The 13,358-nt window shown below is 31.4% G+C and overlaps 6 protein-coding genes and 1 non-coding gene across 7 annotated transcripts; 3 read left to right on the top strand and 4 right to left on the bottom strand.

Annotated features, from left to right (window-relative positions):
- Positions 1–9: 9 nt before the first annotated feature.
- NAEGRDRAFT_70723 (rab family member) lies at positions 10–1,158 on the bottom strand (the record flags this gene model as incomplete). The annotated part of the gene is made up of 1 exon (XM_002673989.1): positions 10–1,158. One exon carries the CDS (start codon positions 1,156–1,158, stop codon positions 10–12), a length of 1,149 nt encoding a protein of 382 aa, XP_002674035.1.
- Positions 1,159–1,289: 131 nt separating this feature from the next.
- On the bottom strand, positions 1,290–1,372 carry NAEGRDRAFT_t478. The gene has a single exon. It is a non-coding gene; the product is annotated as a tRNA-Leu (tRNA).
- A 100-nt stretch (positions 1,373–1,472) lies between these two features.
- NAEGRDRAFT_58807 (uncharacterized protein) lies at positions 1,473–4,908 on the top strand (the record flags this gene model as incomplete). The annotated part of the gene is made up of 2 exons (XM_002674064.1): positions 1,473–2,378; positions 2,956–4,908. The coding sequence occupies 2 exons, from the start codon at positions 1,473–1,475 to the stop codon at positions 4,906–4,908; spliced, it is 2,859 nt and encodes a 952-aa protein (XP_002674110.1).
- A 27-nt stretch (positions 4,909–4,935) lies between these two features.
- Positions 4,936–5,901, bottom strand: NAEGRDRAFT_70721 (uncharacterized protein; the record flags this gene model as incomplete). The annotated part of the gene is made up of 1 exon (XM_002673988.1): positions 4,936–5,901. The coding sequence occupies one exon, from the start codon at positions 5,899–5,901 to the stop codon at positions 4,936–4,938; it is 966 nt and encodes a 321-aa protein (XP_002674034.1).
- A 719-nt stretch (positions 5,902–6,620) lies between these two features.
- NAEGRDRAFT_70720 (uncharacterized protein) lies at positions 6,621–7,416 on the top strand (the record flags this gene model as incomplete). The annotated part of the gene is made up of 2 exons (XM_002674063.1): positions 6,621–6,771; positions 6,818–7,416. 2 exons carry the CDS (start codon positions 6,621–6,623, stop codon positions 7,414–7,416), a joined length of 750 nt encoding a protein of 249 aa, XP_002674109.1.
- A 553-nt stretch (positions 7,417–7,969) lies between these two features.
- NAEGRDRAFT_80707 (uncharacterized protein) lies at positions 7,970–10,066 on the top strand (the record flags this gene model as incomplete). The annotated part of the gene is made up of 1 exon (XM_002674062.1): positions 7,970–10,066. One exon carries the CDS (start codon positions 7,970–7,972, stop codon positions 10,046–10,048), a length of 2,079 nt encoding a protein of 692 aa, XP_002674108.1. The 3' UTR covers positions 10,049–10,066.
- Positions 10,067–11,649: 1,583 nt separating this feature from the next.
- Positions 11,650–13,297, bottom strand: NAEGRDRAFT_58805 (uncharacterized protein). The gene is made up of 2 exons (XM_002673987.1): positions 12,863–13,297; positions 11,650–12,700 (listed from the first exon to the last, which is right to left on the bottom strand). The coding sequence occupies exons 1-2, from the start codon at positions 13,218–13,220 to the stop codon at positions 11,664–11,666; spliced, it is 1,395 nt and encodes a 464-aa protein (XP_002674033.1). The 5' UTR covers positions 13,221–13,297; the 3' UTR covers positions 11,650–11,663.
- Positions 13,298–13,358: the final 61 nt, after the last annotated feature.

The following is a 13,358-nucleotide window of genomic DNA, read 5'->3' as shown; positions in this document are numbered from 1 at the left end:
TGGTGCTCATCAAGTTTTTATTTCCGCCATTACCTTCTTGTCAATAGATGCATCCTCAATCATTACTTCCTCACTCATCAATAATCCAAATAATAGAGGGAATTGAATGTAACATCTGGCATCAGTTTTACAACTTAGCTCAAAATATTGAACTTTCAAATCTTTCAATGAAATACCATCAATAATGGGTACAAACTGTTGGAGGAGATTTTCAATTCGACTCATTTTCACCTTTCTTACTAAATCTCTCTTCAATCCAATAATTATCATACTTAACCTTTCACATTGTAAATAATCATTCCAAGGAGTATTTTGAGGTTTTTCACTATTATTGTCAATAAGTTCCTTCATTCGATCAAAAGACTCTTCATCACTCAAATCAAAGCAATAAATGATAGTCTTGGAACCTCTTTTATAGGCTGATGCAATTGATTGAAACCTTGCATGTCCACCAGTATCCCATAATTGAATTTTGCAATGTAAATTATTATTATACTCATAACCTTTTGAATAAAACTCAACTCCAATGGTTCGAGAATATTTTGAATCAAATAATCTTGTTGAATCTGAAAATAATTTAGCTAGTTCAGATTTACCACATTGATCCATTCCCATTAAAACTTGTTTACAAATCATAGAGTTGGGTACATCTGATTTTTCTTTGTACGAACTTAAAATTGTTTGTATAAAGTGATGATAATATACAATACTATTGTTTGGTGATTGCATAATTGGTTTAAAATACATGAAAATCTTATTGTAATCATCCAACAATCTTCCTCTCCATAAAAAACTATTTTGAGTCCAATAATATTTGAAATTTTTGGAAACTCGTTGTAATTTGAAAAGTTCATGATTCATTAAAAATCCCAAAATACAAATAAATAATTCATCTGGCAATTCCTTTTCAAAAATTGAACAATTTTCATAATTATAAACTGCATATTTCTCAACACTCTTCAGATCACTTTTTGATTCGATTAAATCATGAAAAATCTTGTTTGGAAACATTTTAGGATTTGCCAACTTGTTGATGAGAGATGATTTTTTAAGTTGTTCAACACGATCCGAATTAATGAAAGGCATTGAAGATGATGATGTAGATGAGGAGCAAACAGGTGGTGGTGGTGCAATTTTCTGAGGTTGTGATTGACCCATTTTTTTATCTTTGGAAATTAATTTGTAAATTGTTAGAATGGAACTTTAAAATATTAATTCTGGTCAATAGACATCATATAAGATACATTAAGTCTCAAGTTCCATTTCTTTCTGTCAAAGGTAAAAGGAAATGCCAGCGGTGGGGTTCGAACCCACGAACCCATTCGGGATAAGATCTTAAGTCTTACGCATTTGACCACTCTGCTACGCGGGCTGGTGTTCATTTTGGATTTTTCTATGATTATATAATACAATAACCTTATCTTGTAATTTGTAAAAGTACCAAGTTCAAACGAACTTTATCCAACAAAAAAATGTCACAACAACCTTCTTTCTATTCCAGCCCTTTTTTACTATCTGATGATCAAATCAGAGAATTAGGAGTTGCCGATCATCAAATTGAACAATACAGAAGAAAGCATTATCAAAATTGTTTCGGAATTGAATCATGGTGTACTGCAGAGCTGGAACCTTTTACCTTCAAAACTAGAAGTGTTGATTTATCCTATCAAGAAGCCTTGGCTTTAATATCCTTGTTTAAAGTGAATGCAAAAACCTATGAAAAAACAACAAGTTTAACTAGTGAAGAAGTTGTTTTATTGGAAAATGTTGAAAAAAGAATTGATGAATGTTTGGCAGCTCATACAGAGTTTAATGATGGAGCTTTTGTTAAATTGAATACAAGAAGTCCAAAAGATGTACCATGGAAGTGTCATAATGATGAAAGTTATCAAAATCAATTAAATAAGGAAGTGGAAAGAGTTTCTGACAGGACACCAAATAATATTTGTGTTGCTTTCCTTAAAGCAATGAACAAGTCGATGAAAATTAATAGTGGAAAATCTGCAATGGAATTATTGGGAAGATCACAGAGAATTTATGAGGATTTGCAAAAGAACACTGGATTTGGTGAGAAATTGTACGAAAGTAAGATAATTTTAAGAGAGTGGAACGAAGAAATGATTGAATTGCCTCAATTTGAATTTAGATGTTTCGTACACGAAAAGAAATTGAACGCCATTTCTCAATACTTTTGTGATTTCAAGTTTGATGATTTAATTGCTCAAAAAGAAGAAATTTTAAAGAAAATTAATGAGTTCTTCAATGGGTTTTGCATTGAGAGAATTCCCCATCCTTCATTCGTCGTTGATTTCTTTGTTTCACCAACTAAGGGTGTAACAATTATTGAAATTAATCCATTTCACAATGGAGCTGGCCCTGTAAGTAATGAATCTTTTATTCTTTCTCTAATCAAAATAGTGTCTATTCAGTTGGAGTGGTGCAAACAGAGAAATTATCATGAATGGACCTCAAGAGTTTAGAATTGTTACAGAGGAACCATCCACTGACATTTACAAGAATCTCCTCACCATTCAGTGGGAGAAATATTTGGTTGCTAAACACAATCTTGACTCTCCAAATTATCCAAAAGAACAAACAGTTCCACCAACAAAGGAAAAGGATTCATGTATTATATGTTAATAACCCAACAATGCAAATTTCAATAATTCAATAATAATTATTGAACCAAGTAAACTTGAAACTGTGAACTTTATGTAATTTTAAAATGCACTCTAAAAAAATGTCTCAACATCAAGCGAACTCATCATCAGCGAGTCAATCTTCGGAATCATTAGTCTCATGTAATATTAATACAATTCTTGAGTGTATGAAATTGGATAAATTTAAAAGTAAAACTCAGATGAATGTTTATCAGACAGGTAATTAAATTCTGAAATTTTAGTTTGATGATGATTGAATTAATTATTAGGCTCAAGAGTGTATGGAACTGCAAAGCCAAATGCTGATTATGATTTTTTCATTATCGTCTCTAATGAACTCTACGAAGAAATGGATGAATATTATAGAGTTGAAAGAGATGATTGTTTGTCTACTCAATGGTATCAATCTGGAAGGAAGGAATTAATTGAAACAAAAGTTGAATCACTTTTTGATGGATTTATTGAAGGATATCAATGTTTATATATTTCAGTAGAAGGAACTGATATAGAATTGAACATTAATTTGTACAAGTATTCAGTTTTCCAAAACAAGTTGAATGATAATTGGTTGCAATCTTTAATGTGCATCTTTTTACCTGAACAATTTGTGTGGAGATGCGATTTTCCAAATCTTCATACTGACACCAAGATTTATTTCAGAAAATTGATTTTATCTGTTGTCGGCGAAGCTGGTAAACATTTTCAAATGGCGAGAAGAAAGTGGGGTCGATTAGAAAATGAAAATGAGATTCCAAATTATCAGGAACGGAAATATATTGCCCATACCTTTAGAGATTTAATTTTTGGTATTCAGATAGCATCTAATTTGAAAATTGTAGATTATGGAGCTGCTAACAACACTTACTATTTAATAATGCAATCTTTTCATAAGGAATCATCTTGGAAATTTTTTGAAAAGGAATATTATCCAAAATATCAAGAATTGAAAGATGTTTTCAATGAAATTACAAAGAAAGATAATCTAGTAACTGAAGAGGAAACTAAATTATACAAATCCAGTATTCTGGCCTATGCCAATAATATTTCAAATTCCAAGACTTTATTGGAAAATTTAAGATTATTTTTCTCTATTGAAAATACCCTTTGGAATACTACAGAAGAAAATGAATATATTTATTTGAGAGCTGTTGATGAATCACCAACTTACTCTTCACTTGTTCAAGAAGTATTTTATGGTTTAGTTTTGTACAGAAAAAATTTAGATTCCCCATATGAAATACTTTGCAAGCCACCTCTCAGAATTTTACCCTACAGTCATGCCCAATCCTACAAGAATATGAATTGGAAAAAAGCAAAATGTTGTGAAATTTATGATAATAGCATTATTGCTAGTGTATATTATGATATTGTAAATAGAGAAATGAAAGTATGCTCTCAAACTACATCTAATGGATCTGAAATTATCTTCAATAGATCAATCGAAGAGCTTGTTATTGGATTTATTACAGAGAAGAATATTAATCTTGACAAATCTGGAAGCTTAACATTTGAAATATCAAAGGATGAGAATATGGAGTTTTTACTTTTAACATCGTTTAATGTGGAAAAGTCTAAACTTTCTCATTTAGATATATTTATTGAGAGAACCAGATACAGTCCTGTATTTTCCAAGTATAGTCCATTGATATTCTCAAATATTAGTGAAGTGAAAGCCTACGTTAATACATGTAATCCTTTCAAAGTGAAAGAGTGTTTAGTTTACGATGGAAATGGTTTTGTTCGAGTTCCTTCTCCTCAATATTCCTCCATTTTATATCTGAAGGAGAATGAGAAACAATCCAACGATCAAGAAAGTAATATTTTTGAATTAGTCAAGACATGCCACAACGATCATGAATGCATGGAAAGAATCAAACAAACATTTGAAAACTCAGTCCACTCAACTGGCCTTTTGACTATTTTAGAAAAATACGAAATATTGTGCAAGTTTTTTATGGATACTTTTGCTGAAATGGCACATGATAATGGTAATTTGATTGATTTGAAAGATTTCAATGAAAGACTTTCCAAATTTTCATGGCATATCAGATTCGAAACTGATAGTATTTCAGCCATTTCACCATTCCTGACCAATTTACTAAACTCTCAATTCAAACAAGCAAACACCAACATGCCAAGACCACACAATGGAACAGCTACCACACTAACATTACTGGAAAGATTATCAACCTCTCCAGGAAAATTAATCATCAAATCCTATTTGGCATTCAAAAATAACGTGAACTAAAATTCATAATTTTTTTATTGGAACAAACTAAACATATTGAGCTTCAGCCTTATTATTTTGATTGGCTGTTGTAGCAACCACTGCAGCTCCTCCTGCAGCAGCTGCACCTCCAGCAACACCAGCAGCACAACATGCTGTACCAAATATACATGCAACTATGGCAATAATAACAATGGTTACGATACAACACAATCCAAACAATGTACCCAAGACAGCACCTACAATAGCACCTGTATTTGCTGAACCTGATGTTGAGGAATCTTCGCCAACATTGGCCTTATCAGTTGCTGTTCTACTTTTCAGTTCAACACTATATTGAACTTGGCAAATAACGGAAATACTTGAGGCTGAAATTGAAATAGTGGAAGTTGAAGTTGCCTTTTCTGGTGGAATAAGTTCAAATGATTGAGTTTGTCCCTTGGTCATTCCCAAAGTTAAAAAGTTTGTATCAGAATGACTGAATTTGAGATCACATGATCCACTCATTCCATAAATTGTACCAACAGCTTTGTAACCAGCAGGAATTGCGAATGCACTTGAACGATACAAGATGATATCATAATTTTGTTCAAAAGCATAACCGAATGGAATGACAGCTTTCTTTGATGAAACATCACCTGCTGCTTGACTTAATTGAGTAATCTTGATAGTTCCTTCACAAATACCCAATCCACTATATGAAATAGTAAAAGTATCACTGGAAACATCAGTAAAAGGTATCAATTCAAAATATCTTGTAGTATTAGAATTGATTGTTGCTGTATAACATTCATTAGAAGTACTCAATGAAGTACTACTGTGGTAGACATACATGAAGCAAATACTACTTGATTTTTGAGTGTATGTAATTCCTGCCTTGAAACCACCATTAACTTTAACAAAATATTTGGTGAAGGAGGAGAATGTTGTGGCATTATTATATGGGAGGTAAGTTTGGCAGCTGACAAGTGAGGCAAGTACAAGGACAAGCAAAAGAGAGAAGAGAATCTTCATTGTTGGATTGTTTTTTTTGAGAATGTTTGTGTTGAGTTTTTCTTCTCAACTATTTATACTGTCAGTCAACAAAAAAATTGTTGACGCGCTGTCTGACAAGATGAAACCATTGTAACGTCCAACTTTCATCAATTCTATTGGTTGCTTCCCAATAAATTATTAATAAAATCTGATTGACCATTGACAGCTCGTTTACAAAATACTCAAAGGCTGAATTCATCATCAGAAAAACGGCAATTCAACACTATTAAAAATCCGACATCCCATCAAAAATACAAAAAAGGAATATTCTTTATTTCTAATGCACACAACAAGGTAAATTCATAATAATATTGAGTTGACTGTTAAATATTGGGAATTTTACTTGCCAATTTAACGGTTTTCTTGCCTTAACAAATGAAAAGTCCAAATAATGAGATGACATCCTCTAATCTATGGACTGTTATTTGGTTAATACTTTCCAATAAGAATTTTTCTTTCCTATTGACTATTGTATTTAATATTGAAGTTTAGACAATTCCCGCCCAATTTTACTACAGAAAACAAATTCAAATAAAACTTTAAAAAAAAAGAGACCACTTTATCACCCACACTTTCTGGAAATGAACAGCAATAACAGTAGTCTCATCAATATAAGCCCATCGATAGGAAAGGCCACTCCAGTGCCAACAAAAAACAACGCAAATAATATTTCAACAAGTGCCAACCAAAAGGAAACGATGAGTGAGGTTGCTCAAACAGCAAGATCCTCATTGTTGGATGTTATTATGGCAAGACACAATAATTTACAGGACCAAAAGACACATTCCAGATTGTTGTATGTAGCAAAGAAACATCAAGAAGATACAACAAATGGAAGTCTTACCGAACGTAAGTTTTGGGAACCTGGATAATAGGGATGATTAATTAATGATAGAATATCATATGGCTTTATTTCATAAAACTGGACGTAAGGAAGACGATTTTTACGGAATATTATTTGAAGGACAGGAATATTATGTACATTTCTTGGAAGGAACAAAGGATTGCACCTTGGATTTTCTGAGGGTTCTACACAGAGCAAAGAAGGATGATGAATTTTTGAAGGAATTTGATTACAAAATATTATCTGTCAAAATATTACTGTACACTGATGATTCAGGTTCACTGAGTTTCCCTAGATGGACCTGTAGAGATATACCAACAGGCCATCCAGCTGAAACCGATGACGATGATTTTACAAATGGAAATCCACTCTCAAAGGAAGAAGAAAAAGCAGGATTAATTTGGATTTTTAAAATACAGGAAATGGTCACACAATTAGTGACTCTTGGTAAGAAGGTAATGGGTCTTGGTATCAGACAAATGTCACTTTTCCTTGACAGTCTTAATCAAGATTTTCCTCAGATTATTCCAAGAGAATCTCTCCTTAAAGAAATATCAAACGAATGTGAACATTGTTTCCAATTATCAGATTTCCTCGAAGTTTTTGACAAGCCAATCACACTCGATCTATCTGGTGAGAATGTCTGGTAATTAACTTGAATAATAGTTGAGTGAAATTGAATTATGTAAAATATAGAAAACTCTTTTTTGAAACCATAAATCTTACCTCCTAAAAAATATCCAATCTTTCACAAGGATGCAAATTACATTTAATCTTCGGGGTCTGCTTGCATCTTGAGCTTGGACGTATTGAGGAGAATACATACGAGATTACTTTAAACAAGTAAGAACACTCACATTAACCATAACTCCTGGGAAGGTCTGAGGTGTTGTTTACTCACGAGAAGTGAGGTTGGTAAATCAATAATGCTAATATCCCAGAACCAGAAATGGGCTTGGGAGGAAACTCTCAATTGAAACGGCTGGGATGACACCGCAAAAGTTTAGTTAGATGTACAACACAGCTCACTGGGCTGTAACACAATTCAGACTACTGGCGAGGGTTGCATGGCATTCTCTTTTTAAATTCTTCATCATGATTATTATTTGATGATGAATTTTATTTATTTATTATTGTTATTATTCGTTCCGAAGAGGTGTGATGAAGATGGTGCAATTTCAAAATGATACTTGAAGAAAAAAAATGAGCCAACAACCGACTACCACTACTGAAACATCATCATCTTCAACAACAACAGAATCAAAGAATGTTTGGGTTCCGGAAAAGACCAGAAAGGGTGATTTAAAAACAAACAAAATTTTTGAACAATATTATTTCGATCAACAAAGAGTTGTTGACTCACAAGAGGAATTAAAGGATATGGTGGATGCTTTTAGAAAAACTTTACCAATTTCTTTCAGAATTAATCAATCAATTCCAAAATCTAGTCAAGAAAAATTAAAACAAAAGATTAGGAATTTTGCTGAAGCTATTTCTAAAATCAGAATTGATGACAGTGCAGTTTCTCAATATCTTCATGAACCATCAAAGGTTGAAACAGAACCAGAATATGCCTCTTTAAAACCTGTTCCATTTATTCCTGATGATCTTGTGTGGCAAATGCATGACCATGTTACAAAGAATTTATTAAGAAAACAGCCAGAATTTTCTGAATTTAGAAATTTTTTAATGAGAGAAACTGAAAAGGGTAATTTCTGTAGACAAGAAGTTGTCAGTATGTTACCACCATTGATGTTTACAAATTGGAAACCATCTGATAAGGTTCTTGATATGTGTGCTGCTCCAGGTTCTAAAACATCACAACTTGTGGAATTACTCTATCAAAGTAGTGGAGGAGATTCAAAGAACATTTCGGGATTTGTTATTGCCAATGATAATGATGTTAAAAGAGCTTATTTATTAGTTCACCAACTTCAAAGATTGAACTTTTTATTCCCACATTTGATGATTACAAATCATGATGCTACAAAGTATCCACAATTTACTACTGAACCAAAACTCAAATTTGATAAGGTTCTCTGTGATATCATGTGTAGTGGAGATGGTACCATCAGAAAATCACCACAAGTTTGGAGACAATGGAAGGCAAATATGGGTCATGGTCTTCACAAATTACAAGTTGATTGTGTTTTGAGAGCTTTTGATATGTTAAATGTTGGAGGTGAAATTGTATATAGTACATGTACATTAAATCCTATTGAAGATGAAGCTGTAGTTGCTGAAATTATTAGAAGAACAAAGGGAAAGCTTGTTTTACAAGATTTATCTTCTAGATACCCATCATTAAAGTACAAGCCAGGTATGACAAATTGGGTTGTTACTTCAAAGAAAGGAGAATTATTACCATCTTTCGAATATGCCCGTAAATATAACTCTGATAACAGAATTACTGAAAGTGAATTTGCTAAAGATGATGTTAAGGATATGAATATGCATTACACTATGAGAATTTTACCAAATCAAAATAATACTGGTGGTTTCTATATTGCTCACTTTAAGAAGGTTGCCGATTTGGATGAACCAATTTCTGAATATAATGAAAATACTGAAGAAACAATCAAACAATTCAAGGGAAGAGGTATTCAAAAGGATACTATTCAATCTATGGAACCAGAAAAACTTGAAAAAATTCTTGATTTTTATGGTGTTAATAGAGATAACTTCAAGAATGAACAATTTTGTCTTAGAACTACTGACAGTGCCACAGAACTTGACAGTGTCAGAAAAGTTATGTATATTTCTCCATCCGTTCGTAAATTTGTTGAACATAACATGAATGATGGCCAACAATTTAACATTATCAACTGTGGTATTAGAGTTTTTGCTAGAAATAAGGCTCAATTTTTGAGATGTCGTTATAGAATGACACAAGAAGCTGCAACATTACTCTGGGATAATACTAACTCACACAGAAAAATTGAATTGAATCGTGAAAACTTTATCAAATTCTTAGTTGAACCTCAAGTTTCACCAAAGATTTTCGAAGAAAATGGTCAAAAGGAAGAAGCTGAAAAAATTTCACAAATGGAACCAGGTGGTGTTTTAGTTAAGATTAAAGACGAAGATGAAGATTCTCATGACAACATTGTTGTCATTGGTTTTAAGGGAAATATTACAATTTCTAGACATATCAAATACGATCAAGTTTCAATTGTACTGAAATCTATTGGTTGTGATATTGAACCAAAGAAGAAAAAGATAACTCTTGAAAAGACAACAGAAACAGAAGAAGAAATCGAAGATATTGAGGATGATGAATAAATAATAATCTCTTTGTTCAAAGTCAATAGTTTATTGTAAAACATCTGATTAAGTTAATTACAGGAATGGTCAACCAATCGCCTTTCTTAGACTAGATTAAAAACATCAAAAAAATGGCATCAATACAAATGGATTGGGTTAGTGTTATTGTTTATTTCTTGTTGGATTAAAAAATCAAAATGTAGAAAAACCGTAAGCAAGTTCTTGTAGAAACAAAATTGGAGGTGATCTTGCCAAAGTCATTCAAATATTCAAAGAATTTCAAAACTATTCCAACAAGTATTTTAACAATCAATATGAAATTATTTCTGGGACACGGAGGAGAAGGGGTTGCATTCAAAGCTTTCAGTAAGATATTGAATGAATTTGTTGCATTTAAAGTTAAATTTGACAAAATAGATGAAATTTCTGCGCAGGAGAGAATTAAATTTCTTAAAAGAGATGATATTGAAGGTAAAATCAAATGTTATGACTGTAATCTCATAGATGGTTATGTACTCAATTATGGAAATGGGAGAAGAGACAGTACAAGATTATTGATAGAAATATGAATGTTTATCAAAATGAATTTATATACAAAAATATTGTTTTCTGTGAAATCACTTGAAGATAAAAATGTGTTGCATAGAGATTTAGATCCAAAGAATATAGTTAAGGTGAAAGATCATTACAAAATTATTGATTTTGATATTGCAAAAGTTGTCAAAAGTGGAAATTCCATAACTTTGACAGTTGGAAAATATCATTACATGTCTCCTGAGGTCTCATTCGAAAGTTATGAAGAAGCATCACTAAAGGATGGTGACAAGCTCGCACATAATATTGGAAATATTTCAACATAGTGTGATATATTCTCATTGGGCTGTATTTTATTGAAATTATTGACAAATTGTTCATTGAAACTTGATAGAAACTTTTTGGAAGATTCAAATATTCAGGAATGTAATAAATAGATACCTGTACCGGTAGGAATAATTTCCATCATATTTATATTATTTGTAAATATGATGGAAATTATTCCTACTTTAACTATTATGGACTTTATTTCTATTCAGTTTTATCAGATTTATTAAGAGAGAAGAAATTACACCATGCAATTCAGAAAACCATTGTTCGATATGTGGATCCATCTTTTGGAGTGAATAATATTCTTACTAAATGTTTGATAACCATGATTCAAAAAGATTCCTCAAAGAGATTGAACTGTTTCACTCACATGACCATTATATCAAAAGTTGTTCTCTATCTTAAAGGCTCTGATAAAATAACAATAGAATCAATTGAAAAGGAAATGGAAAGTTACAATGAAATTACTCCCCTCAAAGATATTCCACAAATAATTGAAGAAAATAATGACCTCGAAAATTAAATAAGGAATTAACGAAGAAACTTGAAGCAGAAAATAGGAGAATCATGGAACTTGAAGAAGAAATCAGAAGATTAAAAACCTTAAAATAATAATTGAAAAGGAAGAAATCAAAGATAAATAATATCTAACTGACTTGTTCATAAATGAATGCTGTTATCCTAAGCCAATCATTCTCAGTATTTCAGTACATTACTTCTCGTCAAAATATGTAAAAAGCTCTTTGTAAAGATAGATTTATTTCTTCATTTATGGTTCCGAATTATTTTCAATTCTTTCAAACCTCAATATGCTGGAATCGGAATTATTAATGGCAATTATTATGGAACCATTCTTGAAATTAAGAGAATGAGTGATATTAGTTGTACCTTTCTTGTTATGTTTGAGTTTGTGTTTTTCCTCAAAGCGTCTCGTATTAAATTCAATTAGTTTGATATCTTTGATACTTGGTATTAATATTGTAAATTTGTTATTTTCCAATTTAGCAATATCAATCTCCCATTCACATGAATAGTCTAAATGTGATATCGTTTTGAGAGTGAGCTTGGAATATTCAGATGTAATATTGCATAGAATGAAGGATGAAGATGTTTGAATAAGTAAATTTGTTTCCTTGTTAGTTTGTTGGATTAAATGAATTTCTTTCACATCATTATCTAATATAGCATCATATAATTCATTATCATTGGAAAGTAGAATTGGTTCAATAGTAACATTAGCTTGTTCAATACTTAATAGTAAAACTCTTCCGTTGGATTGTATAATAATGAACTTGTTATAGGCAATAGGCATACCAAAGTGAAATAGAGCATTATCATCTGTTTTCATATTACAAATACAACTATCAGTATTGATATCCCAAACCTGTACATTCTTACTTTCATTTAATATTGTGAATAAGTAATAATTTGGACTATTGGGATAATATTGAAATGATGAGCACATATAGTTAATATAATCTGAATTTTCTGTAATGTTACTATCAATTAATGGCTCATAAATTCTTTCCACTCTCGAATAAGTTATAGAGGCATGATAAATCTTCCCTTTCATATCATAAAATCCAACCAAATTATGATTTAACCAACAAACACCTCCAATATCATCATCATGTAAATAATAAGAAACCAAATCCAAATGTCCATCGTGATCATTATTATATAAATTAATTTGTCTTCCTTGAGAACTAGCAGTAAAGAATAAACACTCCAATACAGGATGTCTTTTCATAAAAGTAATATCTTGTTTATGATTCTCCCTAACAACCTTTTTCACTTCATATTCTCCTGAAAATGTTGAATAATTGCCATTCCGATGATCATCATGATGATTCATTTTTTTTCTATTAAATAATTAAATACTAATTATTTAAATTCTTAATTACAAAATGGTACAACAACCACCATTAGGATTAGTATTCCAATCATGAGCTTTAGCATTATTATTACCATTATCATAGGAGTATTGAATAATTGTAGCAGTATTAGCACCACCCGAGCCTCCAGCACCAGTACCATAAACACCATCAACAATATAATGTGATGGAATGTAGGGTTCTTGTTGAGGAACATAGGCTTGAGATGGAGGAGGAGGTTGAATTACCATGCTATTATTATTAGAAGCATTCATCATGTAATTATTATTATTATTATATTGGTGTGCCATCATCATCATGGTTGTATTGGAAGGAAATTGTTGTTGATCATAGGCTACAGCAACACCTTGTGTAGGAACTTGTTGATGATGATTAATATTATTATTATAGGAAAAATCACCTTCAGGTGGCTTTAAAGCATATCTCGACATCAACACACTCAATAAAAAACAATTGGAAATTTAAAACCTTTCTCTGTGGGTTAGTAGTGAATATAAAAACTTTTTTTTCTTGAATTATAAATAATAATTGAAGAAATGGAAATGAATTTGAGGAGCAGAGAAAATAGA

This window comes from Naegleria gruberi, assembly GCF_000004985.1.
Source record: "Naegleria gruberi genomic scaffold NAEGRscaffold_42, whole genome shotgun sequence".
In the NCBI taxonomy this organism is placed as follows: Eukaryota; Heterolobosea; class Eutetramitea; order Acrasida; family Naegleriidae; genus Naegleria; species Naegleria gruberi.
The sequence above is the reverse complement of the archived record's forward strand: the minus strand, read 5'-3'. Positions and strand labels throughout refer to the sequence as shown.

Bases quoted from the DNA above. Each gene is read 5' to 3' on its own strand.
- NAEGRDRAFT_58805 (XM_002673987.1), bottom strand. From the start codon at position 13,220: ATGTCGAGATATGCTTTAAAGCCACCTGAAGGTGATTTTTCCTATAAT. The intron at 12,701-12,862 runs GTAATAATAATG...CAACATTTTCAG, and splicing joins TCAATACTCCTATGATAATG to GAGAATATGAAGTGAAAAAG.